The sequence below is a fragment of the Cetorhinus maximus genome, chromosome 13, assembly GCF_964194155.1.
Source record: "Cetorhinus maximus chromosome 13, sCetMax3.hap1.1, whole genome shotgun sequence".
NCBI classification, from domain to species: domain Eukaryota; kingdom Metazoa; phylum Chordata; class Chondrichthyes; order Lamniformes; family Cetorhinidae; genus Cetorhinus; species Cetorhinus maximus.
This window is the reverse complement of record NC_135891.1, coordinates 6,022,047-6,040,075: the sequence shown is the minus strand read 5'-3', so window position 1 is coordinate 6,040,075 and position 18,029 is coordinate 6,022,047. Positions and strand designations below refer to the sequence as shown.

The following is an 18,029-nucleotide window of genomic DNA, read 5'->3' as shown; positions in this document are numbered from 1 at the left end:
CATGGAAGAAGCAGTCCACAAAATGACGAGAGTGGCATCACATTAAGGAGTGACCAATGGAGAAGGGATTCCATCCAGGATAGAGTGAAATCATCTCCAAATCTTTGGGATGGGGATGGAGTGCACTTCTTGCCATGCCAATGCATCAACTGTAATATTATGATTCAGCTCTGCGGAAACATCTACTGTCAAATTGCACCTTCCTATAATCTCCCACAGGGTCAGTTGTGGATGGGGAGCCTGCAGTTGCAAGAGAAATATCATGAGGATTGTTCACGGAAGATGAAGCACCAGATCCTGCACTGCCGCATATTCAATGCACCTTCCACCAGTGTCAATACACTCACCTTGGCTGCTCCTCAATCGGTTTAGAACAAGTGGTGGCACAGGGTGAATCAGTGAGCAGCAGGAGATGATGAAGGCAGAGGCAGCTGGGAGAAGTCCCGATGAGAGGACGGAGATTAGACAAAGCTAGGCTCAGCCAGGCGGTGCTGCACAGCTTCAGGAGTCACATGGCGGGAGACGTATGCTCACGTCAGAGTTCCCTGAGGTAGTGCAGTGTCATGGGCTAAAAATGGAGGAGTTCATTCATCACATCTGCCCTGAATCACAGAATCAAAGTGCAGAAGAGGCCCTTCGGCCCATTGAGTCTGCACTGACACGTGAGAAACACCTGACCTACCTACCTAATCCCAATTACCAGCACTTGGCACATAGTCTTGAATGTTATGACGTGCCAAGTGCTCATCCAGGTACTTTTTAAAGGATGTGAGGCAACCCGCCTCCACCACCCTCCCAGGCAGTGCATTCTGCCAAAACTGCTATGTTTTGGATTTTGAGTCCTCCATTGAGAGTGAGATCAACCTTGCACAGAATTATTATTCAGCTCCCCACTCCCCAACTGCCATACCGAAGACAATCACCACCAGCATCTCAACTACACGGAGAAACAAGTGAGCAGGCTGCTTCCACCTCAACCCAGCCACAGAGGACGCACCCAATAGGAGCAGCTGTGTGCACAGGCCACTGTAGCAAACAATGGACATGTTGTTGCTTGCAACCTTTAATAAGGCAAAAGTGGGGAGAAGTAGCTAACTCACAGAGGCAACTGTCAAACAGGATGAGTAGAGCTCAGATGAAATATGCCTGGATCATAGTGGCTCGTGTGTTCCTTCCATCCAGACAAAAGCATTGACTACTGAGGCAGTCTGGCAAACTCCCTTCAAAGCATGATTACTGTCTCTACTGCATCTTCCTCTTCTATGGAACTGTGTCATTCCAGTGCTTCTCCCTCTTTAAAGTTCACACCTTCTTGGGGGCACCATGTTATGGAGAGCACAGCAGGCCACCAGAATCCCCGACAGCCTTGAGGGGGTGCACTGTAGGGCACTGGCTGACTAGCTATGGTACCAGAACCGCATCTCCTAAAGTCTGATGGCCTGCTCAATGATGGTGCTTGTGAACAGGTTGCATGAGTTTTATTACCTTTGTTGCAGGCTTACGCAAAGGTGTCAGAAGCCATGTCTATAATAGATATCACTTGTGGCCACCCAGATTCAGACTGGTGCCATGAAGAGCTCTGGCACCTGTGATTACCGAAGGATGAAGTTGTCATGGCAACTGCCGGATAGTGTGCACACACAGGAATAAAGCACTTGTTATGGTTGCAACTGTGTACCAATGCATGAGCACCTCTCCGGGGCACCCCCCTTATAATTATCACTTGCAGCCACGATGGGTTCCAGTATGATACGGACTCAAAACGTTAACTCTGTTTTTTTCTCCACAGGTGCTGTTAGACTTGCTGAGTTTTCCAGCATTTTCTGTTTTTGCATCAACTATCTTACTAGCCACTTCTTTTAAGACCCTAGGATGAAGTCAATCAGGACCCAGGGATTTGTCAGCCCACAGCTCCAACAATTTGCTCAATACTACATCGTTGGACTTTTCCTGAGTTCTCCCTTCCATTTCCTGATTTATTGAATTTGTCCTGAAATTTGGCTCTTTAACTATTACTGTCCCCACAAATGCCACCAGAGTTACTGAGTATTTCCAGCAGTGTTTTTATTTTGGTATAGCTAGGGTTAACATGTATATGTGTGCTGAAGCAAATGGGTTACACCACAGAAGCGTCACTTAGTCTATCAGGCTCTGACTGAAGAAACAGGCAGGGCTCATATTACCCAGCTTCATGAACACAAGGCTTGCAACTGAGGAACACAGGATTACTTGTGAATTTATTTTGAAACGTGACAACGAAACCAATGTCATTGTCACCCAAATAAAAATGTGCACAAAGGACTCCCCTCTAATGAAATACCAGATGATTCAAAAGTGCTGCCAACATGGAATTTGTCCACACTAAATCAAGAATGAATTCAACACCTGTTATTTTCTTCAGGACTATGCCATTCGTGCCCACCTCATCATTTAAAAGGGTCTATCTGGTCTTTAGCACTCCACAAACTCCATACAGAACCATTAAACAAATATAAACATTACTTTTTCTACTAACAACCCTTTCTATTGTCCTTCTAACACTCATTTTGGTAACCTTCTAGTGACTACTGTATAGTTCCATATCCTCAATATTTTTTTGATCCAATGCTTGTTTATCAGAATTCAACTGCCCAGTACAAAGCTCTAGAAGCTACATTAACCCAGACAAGTGCCAAGTGTGTTAAATCAATTCCAACGTTCTGTATAAATTGTTGTTCTGCAAATGTGCTAAATGCTACTTGGGTGCTGATTAAGAACATAATAGACCCCTTCCTGAGACACAATAGTACAGTCATCCCAAAAATCTCACCTTGGAGAATGCATATGCATCAATAAAAAGTATCAGATTCCTAGTATACTATGCCCAGTTCTGAAGGTGGCCAACAATCAGGCGCTAAAAGATCATAAAACACCAACTACAACTCTCACCAGGGGTGAACTTTGGAGGTTTGACATGAAAGTTTCCTATCTCAACAAGAGATCTTCAATAAATCTCTCACTATATCCAAATTGTTCTTCTTAAAAGCCAACACCCAGCAAATATCCTCAATTCTTCATTACCACATAGGGATTTTGAGGGAGAACTTTAGGTGAGCCATTCTCAAGAACTATGCTCATTGCAAGTGCAATCCAGGGTTGGTGCAACTCAAAGTTCGAGGCTTTGAAATAAAATCTCAGAGGTAGTGTCATTGGCAAGGTTTGTGTTCATTATCCATCCTGAAGTGCCCTTGAGAAAGTGGTGGGGGGACTAACTTCTGAATTTGACCTAGGGTTGATGACAATAGAACCGGTACAGGAGTTTCTTTGGGTACCTTGATTCTGATCTATTAACCATCTCCATTGCTCCTGTGCAGGTATTACTAATGTGGCTCATGACAGGTAGCCTCCTGGTGACTTTGGAAACATCAAGAACAAGAGCTCCAAAGAGGTCAACCTTAAATTTTCACAATCCTTACTTAGCAATAACCTGCTCATTGATGCCCAGTCTGGGCTCCGCCAGGGCCACTCAGCTCCTGACCTCATTACAGCCTTGATTCAAACATGGACAAAAGAGCTGAACTCCCGAAGTGAGGTGAGAGTGAATGCCCCTGACATCAAGGCAACAGAGTGTGGCATCAGGGAGCCCGAGCAAAACTGGAGTCAATAGGAATTGAGGAAAACTCTCTGCTGGTTGGAGTCATACCTAGCACAAAGGGAGATGGTTGTGGTTGTTGGAGGTTCTGATGATCGCACAATGTTCAGCACCATTTGCGACTCCTCAGATACTGAAGTGATCCATGTCCAAATGCAGCAAGACCTGGACAATATCCAGGCTTGGGCTGACAAGTGGCAAGTAACATTCACACCATACAAGTATCAGGCAATGACCATCTCCAACAAGAGAGAATCCAACCATCACCACTTGATGTTCAATGGCATTACCATCACTGAATCCCCCACTATCAACAACTTGGGGGCTACCATTGACCAAAAACTGAACTGGGTTAGCCATATAAATACTGTGGCTACAAGAGCAGGGCAGAGGCTAGGAATCATGCCATGAGTGAATCGCCTCCTGACTCCCCAAAGCCTGTTCACCATCTACAAAGCACAAATCAGGAATGTGATGGAATACTCCCCACTCGCCTGGATGAGTGCAGCTCCCACAACACTCAAGAAGCTGGACACCATTCAGGACAAAGCAGTCTGCTTGATTGGCACCACATCCACAAACATTCACTCCCTCCACCACCAACACAGTAGCAGCAGTGTGTACCATCTACGAGATGCACTGCAGGAATTCACCAAGGTTCCTGAGACAGCACCTTCCAAACCCACGACCACTACCGCCTAGAAGGACAAGGGCAGCAGATAGATGAGAACACCATCACTTGGATGTTCCCCTCCAAGTCACTCACCATCCTGACTTGGAAAAATATCACCGTTCCTTCACTGTCACTGGGTCAAAATCCTGGAACTCCCTTCCTAACAGTACTGTGGGTGTACCTACAGCGGTTCAAGAAGGCAGCTCACCACCAGCTTCTCAAGGGCAACTAGGGATGGGCAATAAATGCTGGCCCAGTCAGCGAAGCCCATATCCCTAGTTGAATAAAAAAAAATTAAATCTCAAATTGGGTTAAGAACAGCCAGAAAGTGTACTGATACAGACTTGTTCCTGGCAGGACTCAAAGCTGCCACAATATACGAAATAGGAGGATGCCATTTGGCCCCTTGAGCCTGCTCTGCTATTCAATAAGATCATGGTTATCTGTTTGCGTTTCAAATTCCACATTCCCATCTACCCCCAATAACCTTTGACTCCCTTGCCTAATAAGGATCTATTTACATCTGCCTTAAAAATATTCAATGACCCCTCCTCCACCACCTTCTGAGGCAGAGTTCCAAAGTCTCACAACTTAGAAAAGAATTCTCCTGATCTCTGTCCCAAAAGGGCAACCCCTAAGTTTAAAAGTGTCCCCTTGTTGAGACTATTCAGGATCTTATATACTTCAATAAAGTCACCCCTCACTCTTCCAAATTCCAGTGGAAACAGTCTGTCCAACCTCATAAGACAACCACTCATACCAGGTATCAATCTAGTAAACCACCTCCAATGCATTTACATCCTTAAATGAGACCAAAACTGCAAACTATTCAAGATGCAGTCTCACCAATGCCCTGCATAACTGAAGCATAACATCCTTACTTTTAAGTTCAATTTTTCTTGTCATAAAGGATAGTGTTCCATTAGCCTTAAGTACTTGCTGCACTTTTTATGACTTATCCACCTAGAACTCTCTGCACCTCAGAATTCTAGTCCTTCTCCGTTTAAGTAGTACTCTGCTTTTCCGACAATGAAAAATTGCAGGAAGTAGTATACACAGGTGAGGGAAAATTGGGCAAGAAAGTAAACAGGAAAAGAATGAATATTGAAGCATGCATTATTAACAAACTGCAAGTTGAAATAGCAGTGATAGGAAATTAATTTACTTGGGTTACATAAATTGGAGTAGGTACTGTTCTCCTTGGAAAAGAGGATTGAGATGAGATTTGATAAAGCTGTTTAAAATCATGGGGTGTCTGGACAGAGCAGATAGGGGAAAAGCTGCTTCCATTGATGAAAGGTCTGAGAACTAGAGGATACAGGTTTAAGGTAATTGGCAAAAGCAATGGTGACATGAGGGAAAAACTTTTTCACACAGCAAGCGGTTAGGATCTGGAATGCATTGCTTGAGAGAGTGGTGGAGGCAGAATCAATTGAGACATTCAAGAGGGAATTGGATTATTGTCTGAAAAGGAAGAATGCGCAGGGTTACAAGAAGGCAGAGTGTGGCATTAGGTGAATTGCTCCTTCAGAGAAACAGCCCAGACCCGATGGACTGAATGGCCTCCTGTGTTATAACCATTCTGTGATTCTGGGTTTATAGGTGATTTAAATTAATCCCTGCCCAGGGCTGTATAAGCTTTACATTCTACAATGTGTTCCAGATGTATGATTCCCATTGGCGTACACAACTTAAAATAGTTTGACATATGCCAATCCAATTTTAAATCTCAACCAAAAGAAAAAGGGAGGGGAGATCATCATATAAGGGCTGTTCCGCTCCATCTAACCCTACCCACAACCCCAGTACAATCTAAATCCTTCAAGCTGAAAACTCTGGTGTAGCTTGAGTTATTTTAAATTGTACCAGACCAGTTTATATTAGAGGGGGTTTTCACTTCATTTTCAAATGCCTTCCACTGTTCTCCATGTGGGCTCCTCTGAATATGTATAATGTGACCTTTGGGAATAAGGTAGCAGCTTGTTCCAAAATAATTGAACTCAGTGTGCTGTGCTGTAGTTACAAAAACCCATTTTATTCAGCACCTACAACATTTCTTAGTGTCACTTTTAGAAAAAAAAAGGCAAAGACATCAGTTTAAAAAGTCAGGATAGCACTCCTATGCACTCATACTAAAATGAATGGAGACAAATCTACTATATCTGCTCTCTGATCTTAACATTCTTAATTTCAAAAAGATCTCCAAATTCTGAACAGGGATAAAAATAAAAATACCTGGAAAAACTCAGCAAGTCTGGCAGCATCTGTGGAGAGGAACACAGTTAATGTTTCAAGTCCGTATGACTCTTCAACAGAGTTCTGCTGAAGAGTCATTCGGACTCGAAACGTTAACTGTGTTCCTCTCCGCAGATGCTGCCAGACCTGCTGAGTTTTTCCAGGTATTTTTATTTTTGTTTTGGATTTCCAGCATCCGCAGTTTTTTGCTTTTATATTCTGAACAGGGAAGTTGTCCATATTAATTGCCTCACATCAAGTATATTAATACTTCTGGGTCTCCAGAAGATTATACTCTGTAAGCTAATACAGAAGAGATACAATCTCTATTTTAGAGCAACTTAAACTGATTATACTGTATACACATTCAGTCTGCTCACACAAACTCACTGTGAAATAATCAACTTCACTAATGTACTCAAGGTTATCTCTGCCACCCCAGGTTTTGATTTGGTTTGTTCTCTTTATCTCCTTCCCAACAACAAAAAAACCCAATATTTGCCAATTTTCAATAGCTGACAAAGCATTGAAGAAGTTGGATGCTTTCTTCACCAGTGATTACTGGTGAAACATTGTTGGTGTAATCAGAAAGATGAACGCAACTTAGCTTGCACCAAGCCGATTATATTGTATTGGTTGCAGGGAGTGTATGTTACAGGGACAGGTTTCAATTCCACCAACCTCTCACACCAAAGAGGCTGGAGGAGTTTGACTTTATTGGGACCCGGCAATTGTGCAGCTTTAAAGCACGCTCATATGCTTTTCATTCAGCGGGCTTGATCTGAAAAGCGGCCAAACTCATCTAGATTTTCCCACCGGATAATTATACAGACATATTTCTAAGGGAGGTTGGAAGGATGGGTGGGGAAGGCTCATCTTCTAACTTACCACCAGACGTCCAATATTGTTCACAAGTTTCCTGGTCATGGTTTTGGAGTGTTTCTATTGTGAGCAGACTTAGATAATTGACATTTCCTGGTTATCCTTCCTATAACCCAACCCAATCTAAAATAAAAACTGCATCCAATAGAAGTGATGTATGAATGGGAGGATTTGGCATAATGAGAGTGTGGAGAGCAGATAAATATCACAGAGCAGGCAATTTATTAAATAACCCAGGCACCAAAGATCAAATCCTTGTTGAGGTCAAGTTTTATGCTGCCAAATTTCTTTGTGAAGTTTTCTACCCATTATATAAAATCTCTCAATCAAATATTTGCTTTCAACTGGTTCTGAAATGGGAAGCTGTTCAGCCCTACTGGAGGGGAATGGTCCATATAAGATTCAAGCCAAAATACCAGCTGATTTAGTGACATCCAGTGGGTGCTTTTGCAACATTGCATTGGTTTCTGAAGAGCACCACCATAAATACTCTCCTTACTACCCTCTCCCACCCTACAAGCAGCACATATCCTATGTTGCTTAAATAAGGCAAGCTGACTTTCTTTTTTTGCAGATTGGAGTAGATGGCTGCAAGCAAATCTTACTTTTGCTGCCAGCCTCAAGCAAATCATACCTTTGCTGCCACCTGCACTTTGAATATGCTAAGTGGCTGCCAGTCACAGCTGACTCAAGAGTTTTGCAGAAAAACGCAGTGTCAAACATTACCAGAAGCAGAGGAAAATGACTGTGTTAACCACTATTATCACTACTTTATTACATCTTATTCTTGCACACTTGTCACCGTTGGTGTACAGTCGGGAGCCTGTAATCAGTTCAACACAAAGTGTTTTGCTTTAAAACTCTCTCCAAGATTTTCCAAGGCTGAAAATGGATAAACCTTCATTACCACTGCAAAAATCAGCATAGGTTATGCTTTGTAGCCCAGACCTCACCCTGGCATCTGAAAAGTTGTGACTTAGAATGATGGAATTAATTAAAAAATGCAACAATTTTAAATATTTCTCAGGGAATTCGTTTAATAAATTTCCAAACTTATTTTGCACAATTTGGCCAACTCCCCCTCCGCCCCACCCTCCCTCCAGTAAAAAAAATACAGCAGCCAGACAGTGGAATAACCAACAGCCAGGGTGAGGTATAATCAACAAGAAATTATGCATTCAAACATTCAGTGGATCATGCCCAAGCTCCAGGAAATTGAGCTGTACCTCCAGCAGCCTACAAGGTATAAAAGGCAATTTTCTTCCTGCATTTATACTGCTGACTGGACAGGATATGAACAGAGAGCAGTGCAACAGTACTGTTGTTACAATAAACTTTGTGGCTTGGGAAGGCTTCAGGGAACAATGCTCACCATTCTCGTTTTTGCTTTGCCGAGTCAGCAGCATTTTAATTTTTTTAATAGTTTAATGCGCTTATTAAAACCCACCCCTTGTTTGGTAAAACAGCCCTATTACATTAAACTCCCAGTTCCTGTTCTCTCCAGTGGTTAAGGTTTAGGCTAATGTGCTTTGGCACGGAGCTGTGCACGCTTGCCAGTAACAGCCTGGAATCCAGTTTTGATGCTGGCCACAGAACAGCGTGAATGACAGGTCTCGCACTGCAAGAAATACAGCCGTGTGTCCTTTTGCAAGATGGTGTCTGGCGACCGACAAGTATGGCAGGTTACGTACTCCTCTGTGTATTGGGGTAGGGAGGGAAAAGGAGAGAGAATAAAAATGAAGACGTGATTTATAATGTATTTCATAGGAAATCCAATACAATTTTAATCCTTTCTTCTTGAAATAAAAAATCTAAATGTCAAAGATACTTAGGTATGATGGAAACATCAGAATTTACTAGAAGCAGAGGTACAATGAGAAACAAGACTGTAATAAATGTTTAATTGTCCAGATAATTGTCAGCAAGGCCAAAGAAACAAAATCCATTTAGCAGCCAATCTCTGTTAGGGATGCAAGGAAGCTGAAGAGAAAAATTAAAGGTATTTTAAAACTAACTTAGAAAGATGTTGAAGAAAAAGAGGATAAATCCTGTAACAAGGTGCCAAGGTCCACCCTCCAACACCACATTGAGGAAGAGGGGAAAAACGAAAACAGACCAGAAAACCAGGAGGTTGGGGAAACGAAAGGGACAGAATCAGGAGGAATTACAGGGAAATATAATTAATAAAATGTTTTCAATTTGGACTTTAGCCTTTTGGAGATTAGTGAAGGTCCCCAAAGCCTCATTTACATTTTGGTTGGTCATTGAGGTTCTTACCCTGAGATAACCCCATTTCTTACCAACCCTGCTCACCTATTAGATAAAGTGCATTATCTGTCATACTCACTGATGTATCTCCTTAACACATTTTCTATTTGTTTTTGCTGAAACCTCCCTTTGATTACAAGCTGGTTGTTGCCATCAATGGATCCACTGTTAAAATAAAAAAGCTCAGTATTACAAGTAAAATTCTTGCATTTAAATTCATCACAAACATTCAATTGCTTAGACAAATGCAGCAGTCATTGCAAGTCAGTGGCAGGATGAAGGACCAGCCCACCTCCTTCTGGCACTAATCAGTCGAGGGAGGCACAACTCATCATTCCAGGACTTTAAAAGGCAGCAGGATACTATAAACAGGCTAACAGGATCGACAGATAGCACCTGGGGCCACTTAATGCTTCAATTAAGTTTGATTGGGCAAATACTGATGGGGTTTTTTGTTTACATAAGGCTATAGGGAAAGAGCAGGGGAAACTCTTTCGAGTTATGAACAGTCACAGATTGCAACTCTTTCGAGTACAATCACAGTTCTTGGTTTCCGGGAGTGGGACATGAACCCACAACCCTCTGATTCAAAGGCGAGGGTGCTATGGACTGAGCCACAGCTGACACCAGGGGAGTGGGACTAATTGGATTGTTCTTTCAAAGAGCCAACATAGGCACAATGGGCCAAATGATGACCTTTAGTGCTACATAATTCTATGGATAGAGAAATACATTCTGCAAGTAGGAATAAGGAGATAGGACTTAAATTATAAGATTCTGAATGGAGTACAGTAGCAGCAGTGCAAGAAGATTAGTCATAAAAAACAATACCAAAGCAATGAGTCAATGCTGTATTTGCTCTTAGGGCCTTCATCAGACTGCAGTTGGAACAGTATGCACAGGTTTGGACAGCTCATGATAGAAGGAATATAAAAGATCAGTAAGAATTTTGGGCATGAGGGGAAACAAGAGATGCGGAGATATGGTGGAAAAATGGAGTTGAGGTAGATCATCCATGATATTATTAAATGGCAGAGCAGGCTTGAGGGGTCATGCGGCTTATTCCTGCTCCTATTTCTTCTGTTCTTCCAACGGAAAGGCATAGTACAGTTCCACAAGGATGTTATTATGAAGAAAGATTTGAGAAGTTACAGCTTCTCTCTCTGGAGCTGAAAATGTTGAGAGAAACTGATAAAGAGCTTCTAATATTGTGATGAGTTACAAAGGGATAAATAGAGCTGTTTCCACTGGACAGTAGGGATGGTAATGAGGTCACAAATTTAAGGGAAGTAGTAATTAAAACAGATGAGAAAAGAAAATTCTTTACACAATGGATGTTTAAAATGTGGAATTCTCTGCCACTGTTGAAGCAGAGTTGATGAATTATTTTAAAGGGGGATTAATTACTGGAAAAAGATTGAAGAGTATGGGAAGTAAGCAGGAGTTTCCAATTAGCCTAGGGAGCCGCCCTTGAAAAAATACCAGCACAGATGTGATGGGTCAAAAAGTCCCTTTTGCAATGTAGGATTCTATTACCCTTTTAACAATGCCAGGGGATATTCATTCATCCAAACCAAGCAATGGGCCTCTTGAGCAGCACTATTAACACCACTGTGCTCTTTCAATATTGGAATGGATTATGTGTTCAAGTGATGCTTGAATGACAACTTTCTGATCTGCAAGCTGACGACTGCTGAACAGAAAGCACAAAGAGATGAAACGGCCCATTTCCTCATCAGTGCTGTTCAGTATAAGTGCCATCATTTAACTTTGCTTTTACTGAGAAGGATATCAAACACCAGGGAGATGAAACTAGCAGCAAACTTCATTGTCTCCAGAGGACGTATCTCCTTTATGAGCACTGGGCAATCTCTTGCAACTCTTTCGCCCAGAGCTATTTCAATGCTTTATGCATCAATGTTTTTCTGGTTATCTGGGTATTAACACTGGTTCAGTGAAAGTAAACAACTAAAGAGAGGCATGAGATTATCTGGGTGAGATTTTCACCATAGGAGGCTGCCAGCTTGCTTAATTGACAGCTGAACTGGCAAATCGACAAACAGACATGAGAAGCTTTTTTTTGAAGGGAGGGAAAGAATTGGTTAGAGGTCAAGACTGTGGCTTCCCGTCCAACTAGGTGCATAAAGAATACATGGTCTGGGACTTCCAGTTTGGAAAAGCTGACACAGCCATAGGTACTGAGAATGTTCTCCTTAAGATAGTACTGATGAGAATTCTCTAGTCAGAAAAGCTAACTGATTAACAGGGTCAGTGTGTCACATTTTGCCTTTTTCCAAGGCGTAAGGAACCTTATAAAATAAGGATCATTCTTACTCTTTCCATGTATGATTTACAAAATAAACCAGCCTGTTCATTTATATCTTGCCTTGTCTCACTAAAGTATTGATCATTCTGCCTTTCAGAAGATCAGACAAGTTCACAAGGCAAGCCTGCATGGGATTACAGTACTCAATTTACATAACAACAGGTTTCACTGCTACTCTGAGGAATATTTAATTCAGGTCAACCACACAAAGAAGGAAAAAATATCAGTTCTTACATATAAAAAAAGCAGAAATCTCTTCCCTTGTGACATTTTTGCATTTAAGATTACAACTTATCTCAAGAGGTTTTATTTTAAGCTAAATGAAACCTTTTATTAATTTACACAAGTTAAATATATACATATGGCTACAAATTACTACGATCATAACTTTTAACAAATTCCCAAACTAATCTCCATTAAGGCAACAGCAATTCATTGACTTAAACAGACACCAGGCAAAGCATTTTCACCTTATGAATTCAAAATGGGGTTCTTTTCACTTTGGTTCCTCTGGAGACAGTTGGAGGCTTACAGTTGCTTTTGATTTCACATTGACTGAGGCAAAACACACTGGAAACTTAGCACACTGCATCATGGAGAGGTTTAGAAAATAATTTGTTTTAATGACCAGTACATTGGCTGCATTAAGCCTACTTTCACTGGTGCTACTTTATTTTATCTCCGACTTTTAAAAAATGAAAGGGCGTTAAGTATATTATCATCTGCCGTACAACTTCCAGCAAACTCAAAAGCACCTGGGTTTGGACAAATTTTAGGGTGGAGTGGGGAGGCCAGGAAGGATAACATTAGAGCAATGGTGATGATGAAAGCACCTTCGAGGATTTGAGAAGTTGTAAAGTTGAGATAGGGGTGGAGGTAAGGAACATTGCAGAGGTGAAAGTAGTCAATCGTAGCAAGAGAGGATGTGGGATTAGATGCTCAGCTTGGGTCAAACAGGATGCATAGGTTATTAACTGTTTTGGTGAGCTCAAGGTTGTGGCCAGAGTGCTGTCAAGGGAAAAGGAATCTTGCAGGAATCCAAGTGGTCACTCTGCTTTTATGTTGTGGTCATGAAAATGTCTACCAGGCTGTTAAGTTCTGAGACTAGACAGGAAGCTCTGAAGTACTCTGGTGCAAAACAGACTGCCGAGAAATGAGAAACAGCGGTCAAGGAAGTTCACAGGACACAAGTAAGATGCTTCTGGTCAATAGTATAAAGTTTATGGGAATTGGTCCTTACGATGTCTTAATCCTTCTATGTGTATTGCTGCTTAACAAGAAGAAATAAATCCGGTGAAACTAGGCTGAAATGTTGACAGTTCACAGCTGGTATGCATGAAGTTACTGCCTAATTACATGTAAACATTATATTCATTTTCTTTGTACTTTCTAAACTTAACTATTTCCTGAAATTTTAATTGTTTAATTCACGAAACTTACATTTACGTTTAATTTAGAAAAATTTCTGCTCCGCAAGGGGACATAGTAGCGCAGTGGTAATGTCATGGATAGTAATTCAGAGGCCCAGGCTAATGCCCCAGGGACATGGATTCAAATCCCACTACAGCAGCTGCTGGGATTTAAATTCAATTAATAAAGTCTGGAATTAAAAAACTAGTCTCAGTAATAATGACCATTGTAGATTGTCATAAAAACCCATCTGGTTCACTAATACCCTGTAGGGAAGGAAATCTGCCATCCTTACCTGTACAAATGACTCCTGACCCACAGCAGTGTGGTTGACTATTAAATGCCCTCTGAAATGGCCCAGCAAACCTCTCAAAGCAAGGGCAATTAGGGATGGGCAACAAATGCTGGTCTTGCCAGCAACGCGCACATTCCATGCGAGAAGAGAATAAAACAAAACCCTACCCCCTTTACTATTAACATCTGAACCACAACAGCTGTCACAGAAAGTTCTCCTTGTAGGGATCGTACTGATCTCCACTTGATGCATCTCAGAGCACAGCAGTTGAAACCACAAACTAGAGTTTAATTTTATGAATACATAAAAAGGTACTATTTGATTTTTGTAAATAGCTAACATTAAGTCATAGCACATTAACTAAATATAGAGAATGCTATAGTATGTAGATTGGTGCAGCACAGGGTGAAACCATTCAGCCAATTGTGGTATGATGTACAAACAGGGTGGTCTTGAAATACAAAGCAACGGCAATCCTACATCAAGAGTCAACGAGAATAGATTTGCTTGGACAAAACTGTAGAAGACTTTGCTTACTCATTCCAAGAGCTTAAAATGATGTAAATGTTTATATGGAGACGCATGATGAGGGGAGGAAGGACAAGAGGAGAAAGTATAAAGGTTGTCTATCATGACCAACAAGCGCAAGTAGAATCGCTTTTGCTTCATATCCTTGGGACATGAATCCTGAACACCTGTTATACAGGCCAAGAGGAGAATCAGGCAAGGTACTGTGGGCTATCGAGTCTCCACAGTACAGAATTAAGGGTGCAGTGTTTGGGAATAATTGCACTGTCTACAATAATTTCAAGATGTGGCACAAGGAGAATAAAGGCGTTGGGAAAAGGAATGCAGATTAAGAATGAAAGGAGATCATATTCTGCAAGTACAGCAACACCCACTGGTTGAATATCAGTTCTCAATCAACTTCCACTAGGGCAATTAAGGCATTGAAATCAGGTCAAAATATATATTAAAAAAGTGAAGAGGGCACTCGATAGAGTGCATACCTCCATCACATTGTGTTAACTCAACGTTATTACAATTATACAGCTCCTCTTTGAGGCTCTTCCCTACCTGGTTGATGCTCTGTAACTATAAAGCTGAAAAAATAAATCTTTTTATTCAGAGCTTCACTGCCGAGACTTCAGGCTAAACCACACCCAACGACTTACTCTGAAAACACTGCTCACATTTTGACAGCAGCTGAGATAATCCACAACATTCTAAATAAAACAACCTATAACACTTAAAAGAAGTCAATTCGCCCCATTTCACAATGTTAACAGGTCCTTTAAAAAATTCCAGGATCTGGATCCTCGCTAAGTTCTTCCTTGGGCGATATATACCCTATGTACCAAATTTAATTGAAACCCATCCATTAGTTTTTGAAATATATTGTTTACAAACAGAATAACAAACAGATGTGAAAACATTACTGAATCCACATTCAGCAGTGGAAGCAAGATAAATTTTACCCATCTAAAAAAAGGGCCACAAGACGAATGTACAATTTACGCACTTCATGGTAGACTTTGTGGCCTTAACAGGGGACACTGTCATTGCAGCGGCTGAGCATACCATCTTTATAAAATAGTGCAACCACTTTGGGCAATAACATGGAACCTATTAGCACTGTATAAAATTGGCAGTTGCTGGATGCCATCATTAACCAAAATTACAATATTCTTTTATTAAAATACCCAAGCACCAAAAGGAACAATACCCTAAACATGTTCCGTTCAGAAAAAGTATTAAATTGAGAGGCCATGCCCGTGCTTCCCTGGCAGTTCAAGGAAACAATATTTCATGGTAGATTTTGCAATTTTTGTTTTTTCTGGTAAACCCAATCGCTACATTTTCTCCCAAGGCCTCATGCCCCCTGTGGATGAAAGCTATTAGTCTAAACTCAGGCGTCGGTTTCAAAAATAGAATTAACTGCTAATGTCACTGAAATGAGGCTGTAAATGTAATAATTAGGGTAAAACAGATTTTTTTTTTGTTTTGAAATCCCTTCTTAAAAAGATTTGTGTTTACATAGGACCTCACATCAAACAAACTGCTTTCAAATCTGGCAAAGAATGTAAGCAAACATGTGAAGCCATATGCAAGATTCCACAAGGGGCAACAGGATTGTCTTTTTTTTAAAAAAAAGTTGTATTGAGGAGTGAAAGTTGGCAGCATTCCACAGACACTGGTTGGCATGCTGTTTGCGTACCAGAGGGACTCCCTGCTCCTCTTCAAATGGCGACATGAGGGAAGTGACCTGAACTGCTGATGCAGGCAGATTCTGTCTTCATTTATTTAATCAGAGTACATGGAGGAGACTGCTGACCCACCCTGCCTGCTCGCCAAATGAGGAATCAGTTCCATCTCTTAGCACTGCCCCCAAAAGCATGGCAGAGATCAGCTAAAGGGGGCAATGAACCCATTCACTTATATTCTACAGTGGTAATGCACATCAGTACTTCAATTTCTTTGGGAAAATAAAATGAAATCAAGATACCTCGTCCAACTGTGACACACCAGAGATAGCATGTACCAAAAAACCTGTGCCAAATTAGCTGTCTCAATTTGGTCAGCAGCTGGAGCGCTAAAGTTGGCACCAAGGAAATATACTATATCTAAACCACTGAATAATTGTCTGATCAAGATGTTAGCAATTGTAAGGCATACCATGGATACAAATGGGGTATGATCCATGTTAAAAAGAATGACATTATTATATTAGTTTGCTTTGTTTTGGTTATTTCTGCTTGTTTAATTTTGATCACACATCACATAAGCAGAAGAGTGGATGGGCAGTATTCGGGAGGTAGGAGCTAGTGAAAGGGTGAGGGGAGTTGGAGGAAGTGGTGTACTAGATGGTTGAGATGTCAGTAACTGAACTAACAGTGATGGGATTGGTCATGAGCCTTGTAACCCTCTTCAAACTGAATGATGAATTGGGGAGATGGTGGAATAGTGATGATGTCACTGGACTAGTAATCCATAGACCCAGGCTCATGCTCTGGGGACATGGGTTCAAATCCCACCATGGCAGCTGGTGGAATTTAAATTCAATTATTAAAATCTGGAATTGGAGGCTAGTTATGGTGGCCATGAAAAAACAAATTGCTTAATAACATCCTTTAGGGAAGAAAATCTGCCATCCTTACCTGGTCTGGCCTACAAGTGACTCCAGGTCCACAGCAATGTGGTTGACTCTTAATTGCTCTCTTAAATGGCCTAGTATGTCACTCAGTTCAAGGGTAATTAGGGATGGGTAACAAATGTTGGCTTTGCCAGTGGCGCCCACATCTCATCAAAAAAAAGGCCTTTAACACACAGTTGGACAATTTTCCAAATTTATAAAGGGTTCACAAGGATAAAGTAAACGGCATGAGTTAAAATATATCTTTTTGAAAACAGATTCAATTGGTGTGAAGCTCCATTAACATTTTAACTATTCCTACAATGTTGAACTGAAGTGTTTCAAACTTCATATTATATATATTTTAAGTTATATATTTCTTAAAGCACCCTCTTACCTTGTACCCAACTCAGCCAATAAAAATGCCAGAAGATGTTTAGGTTGGCGATGTAACCTAAAGGCAGAGAAGAGAAAGATTTTTGACTTTTTTTAATGTCAAATACAAACTTGCAAGTTTCTGTTCTACCTAGGTACTAAAACCTAGGAGGTAACAATGTTTTATTACAAGGGCCACTGAATTCTTCTGGGTCTTACCAGTTAAACTGTAAGATCTATTATAAAGGTGATTATCTATTTCATGAACAGAGTGAAATGATTTGACAAAATATTTAAATTAATGGTTTCCTGCCCCAATAATTAATGCCAACAGGGTTTAAAGCTCCTGTGTTATAGGATATTATACACAATATCAGAATAGTCCAACTGCTTTTATCAAAAGTCAGTGAACTTCCAAAATAACCATCTGAGAAACAAGCGATTAATCAGGTTTGCTTTGTAATATTCACGACATATTAAAGGAGTGGGGAAAATTTGCTGGTGGTTTGTGTTACTTTTAGAAAATCTTTCTACAAATCATCAACAGAAATATTGAAGATAGATTTTAGGTCAATGACCATTCATCAGAAGTTTGTTTTGCTCAGAGATCATCATGTCTGAAACATTACTCCACAGATATGTCAGGTCTGCTGAATATTTCTATCATTTTTTGCTTTTATTTAAAACTAGAAGATTGTTCAACTATTAATATTCTCTACACTTTCTTGATTTAACTGGTTTAGGAAATCTTGTTTAAACAAGAGCTGATGATATCTTAGAGGTGCAGGAGCATGAAGGATC

General features: G+C 40.9%; 1 protein-coding gene across 1 annotated transcript in view; it reads right to left on the bottom strand.

The window, feature by feature from the left end:
* Nucleotides 1–8,163: 8,163 nt before the first annotated feature.
* Nucleotides 8,164–18,029, bottom strand: part of eif2s2 (eukaryotic translation initiation factor 2, subunit 2 beta) — a 38,979-nt gene continuing 29,113 nt past the window's right edge. The window contains exons 7-9 of the mRNA XM_078554852.1: nucleotides 17,251–17,307; nucleotides 9,769–9,854; nucleotides 8,164–9,116 (exon numbers count right to left, since the gene is read on the bottom strand). Of these exons, the coding sequence (XP_078410978.1) occupies nucleotides 8,941–9,116; nucleotides 9,769–9,854; nucleotides 17,251–17,307 (319 nt within the window). The 3' untranslated portion in view covers nucleotides 8,164–8,940. The remainder of the gene's footprint in view (nucleotides 9,117–9,768; nucleotides 9,855–17,250; nucleotides 17,308–18,029) is intronic.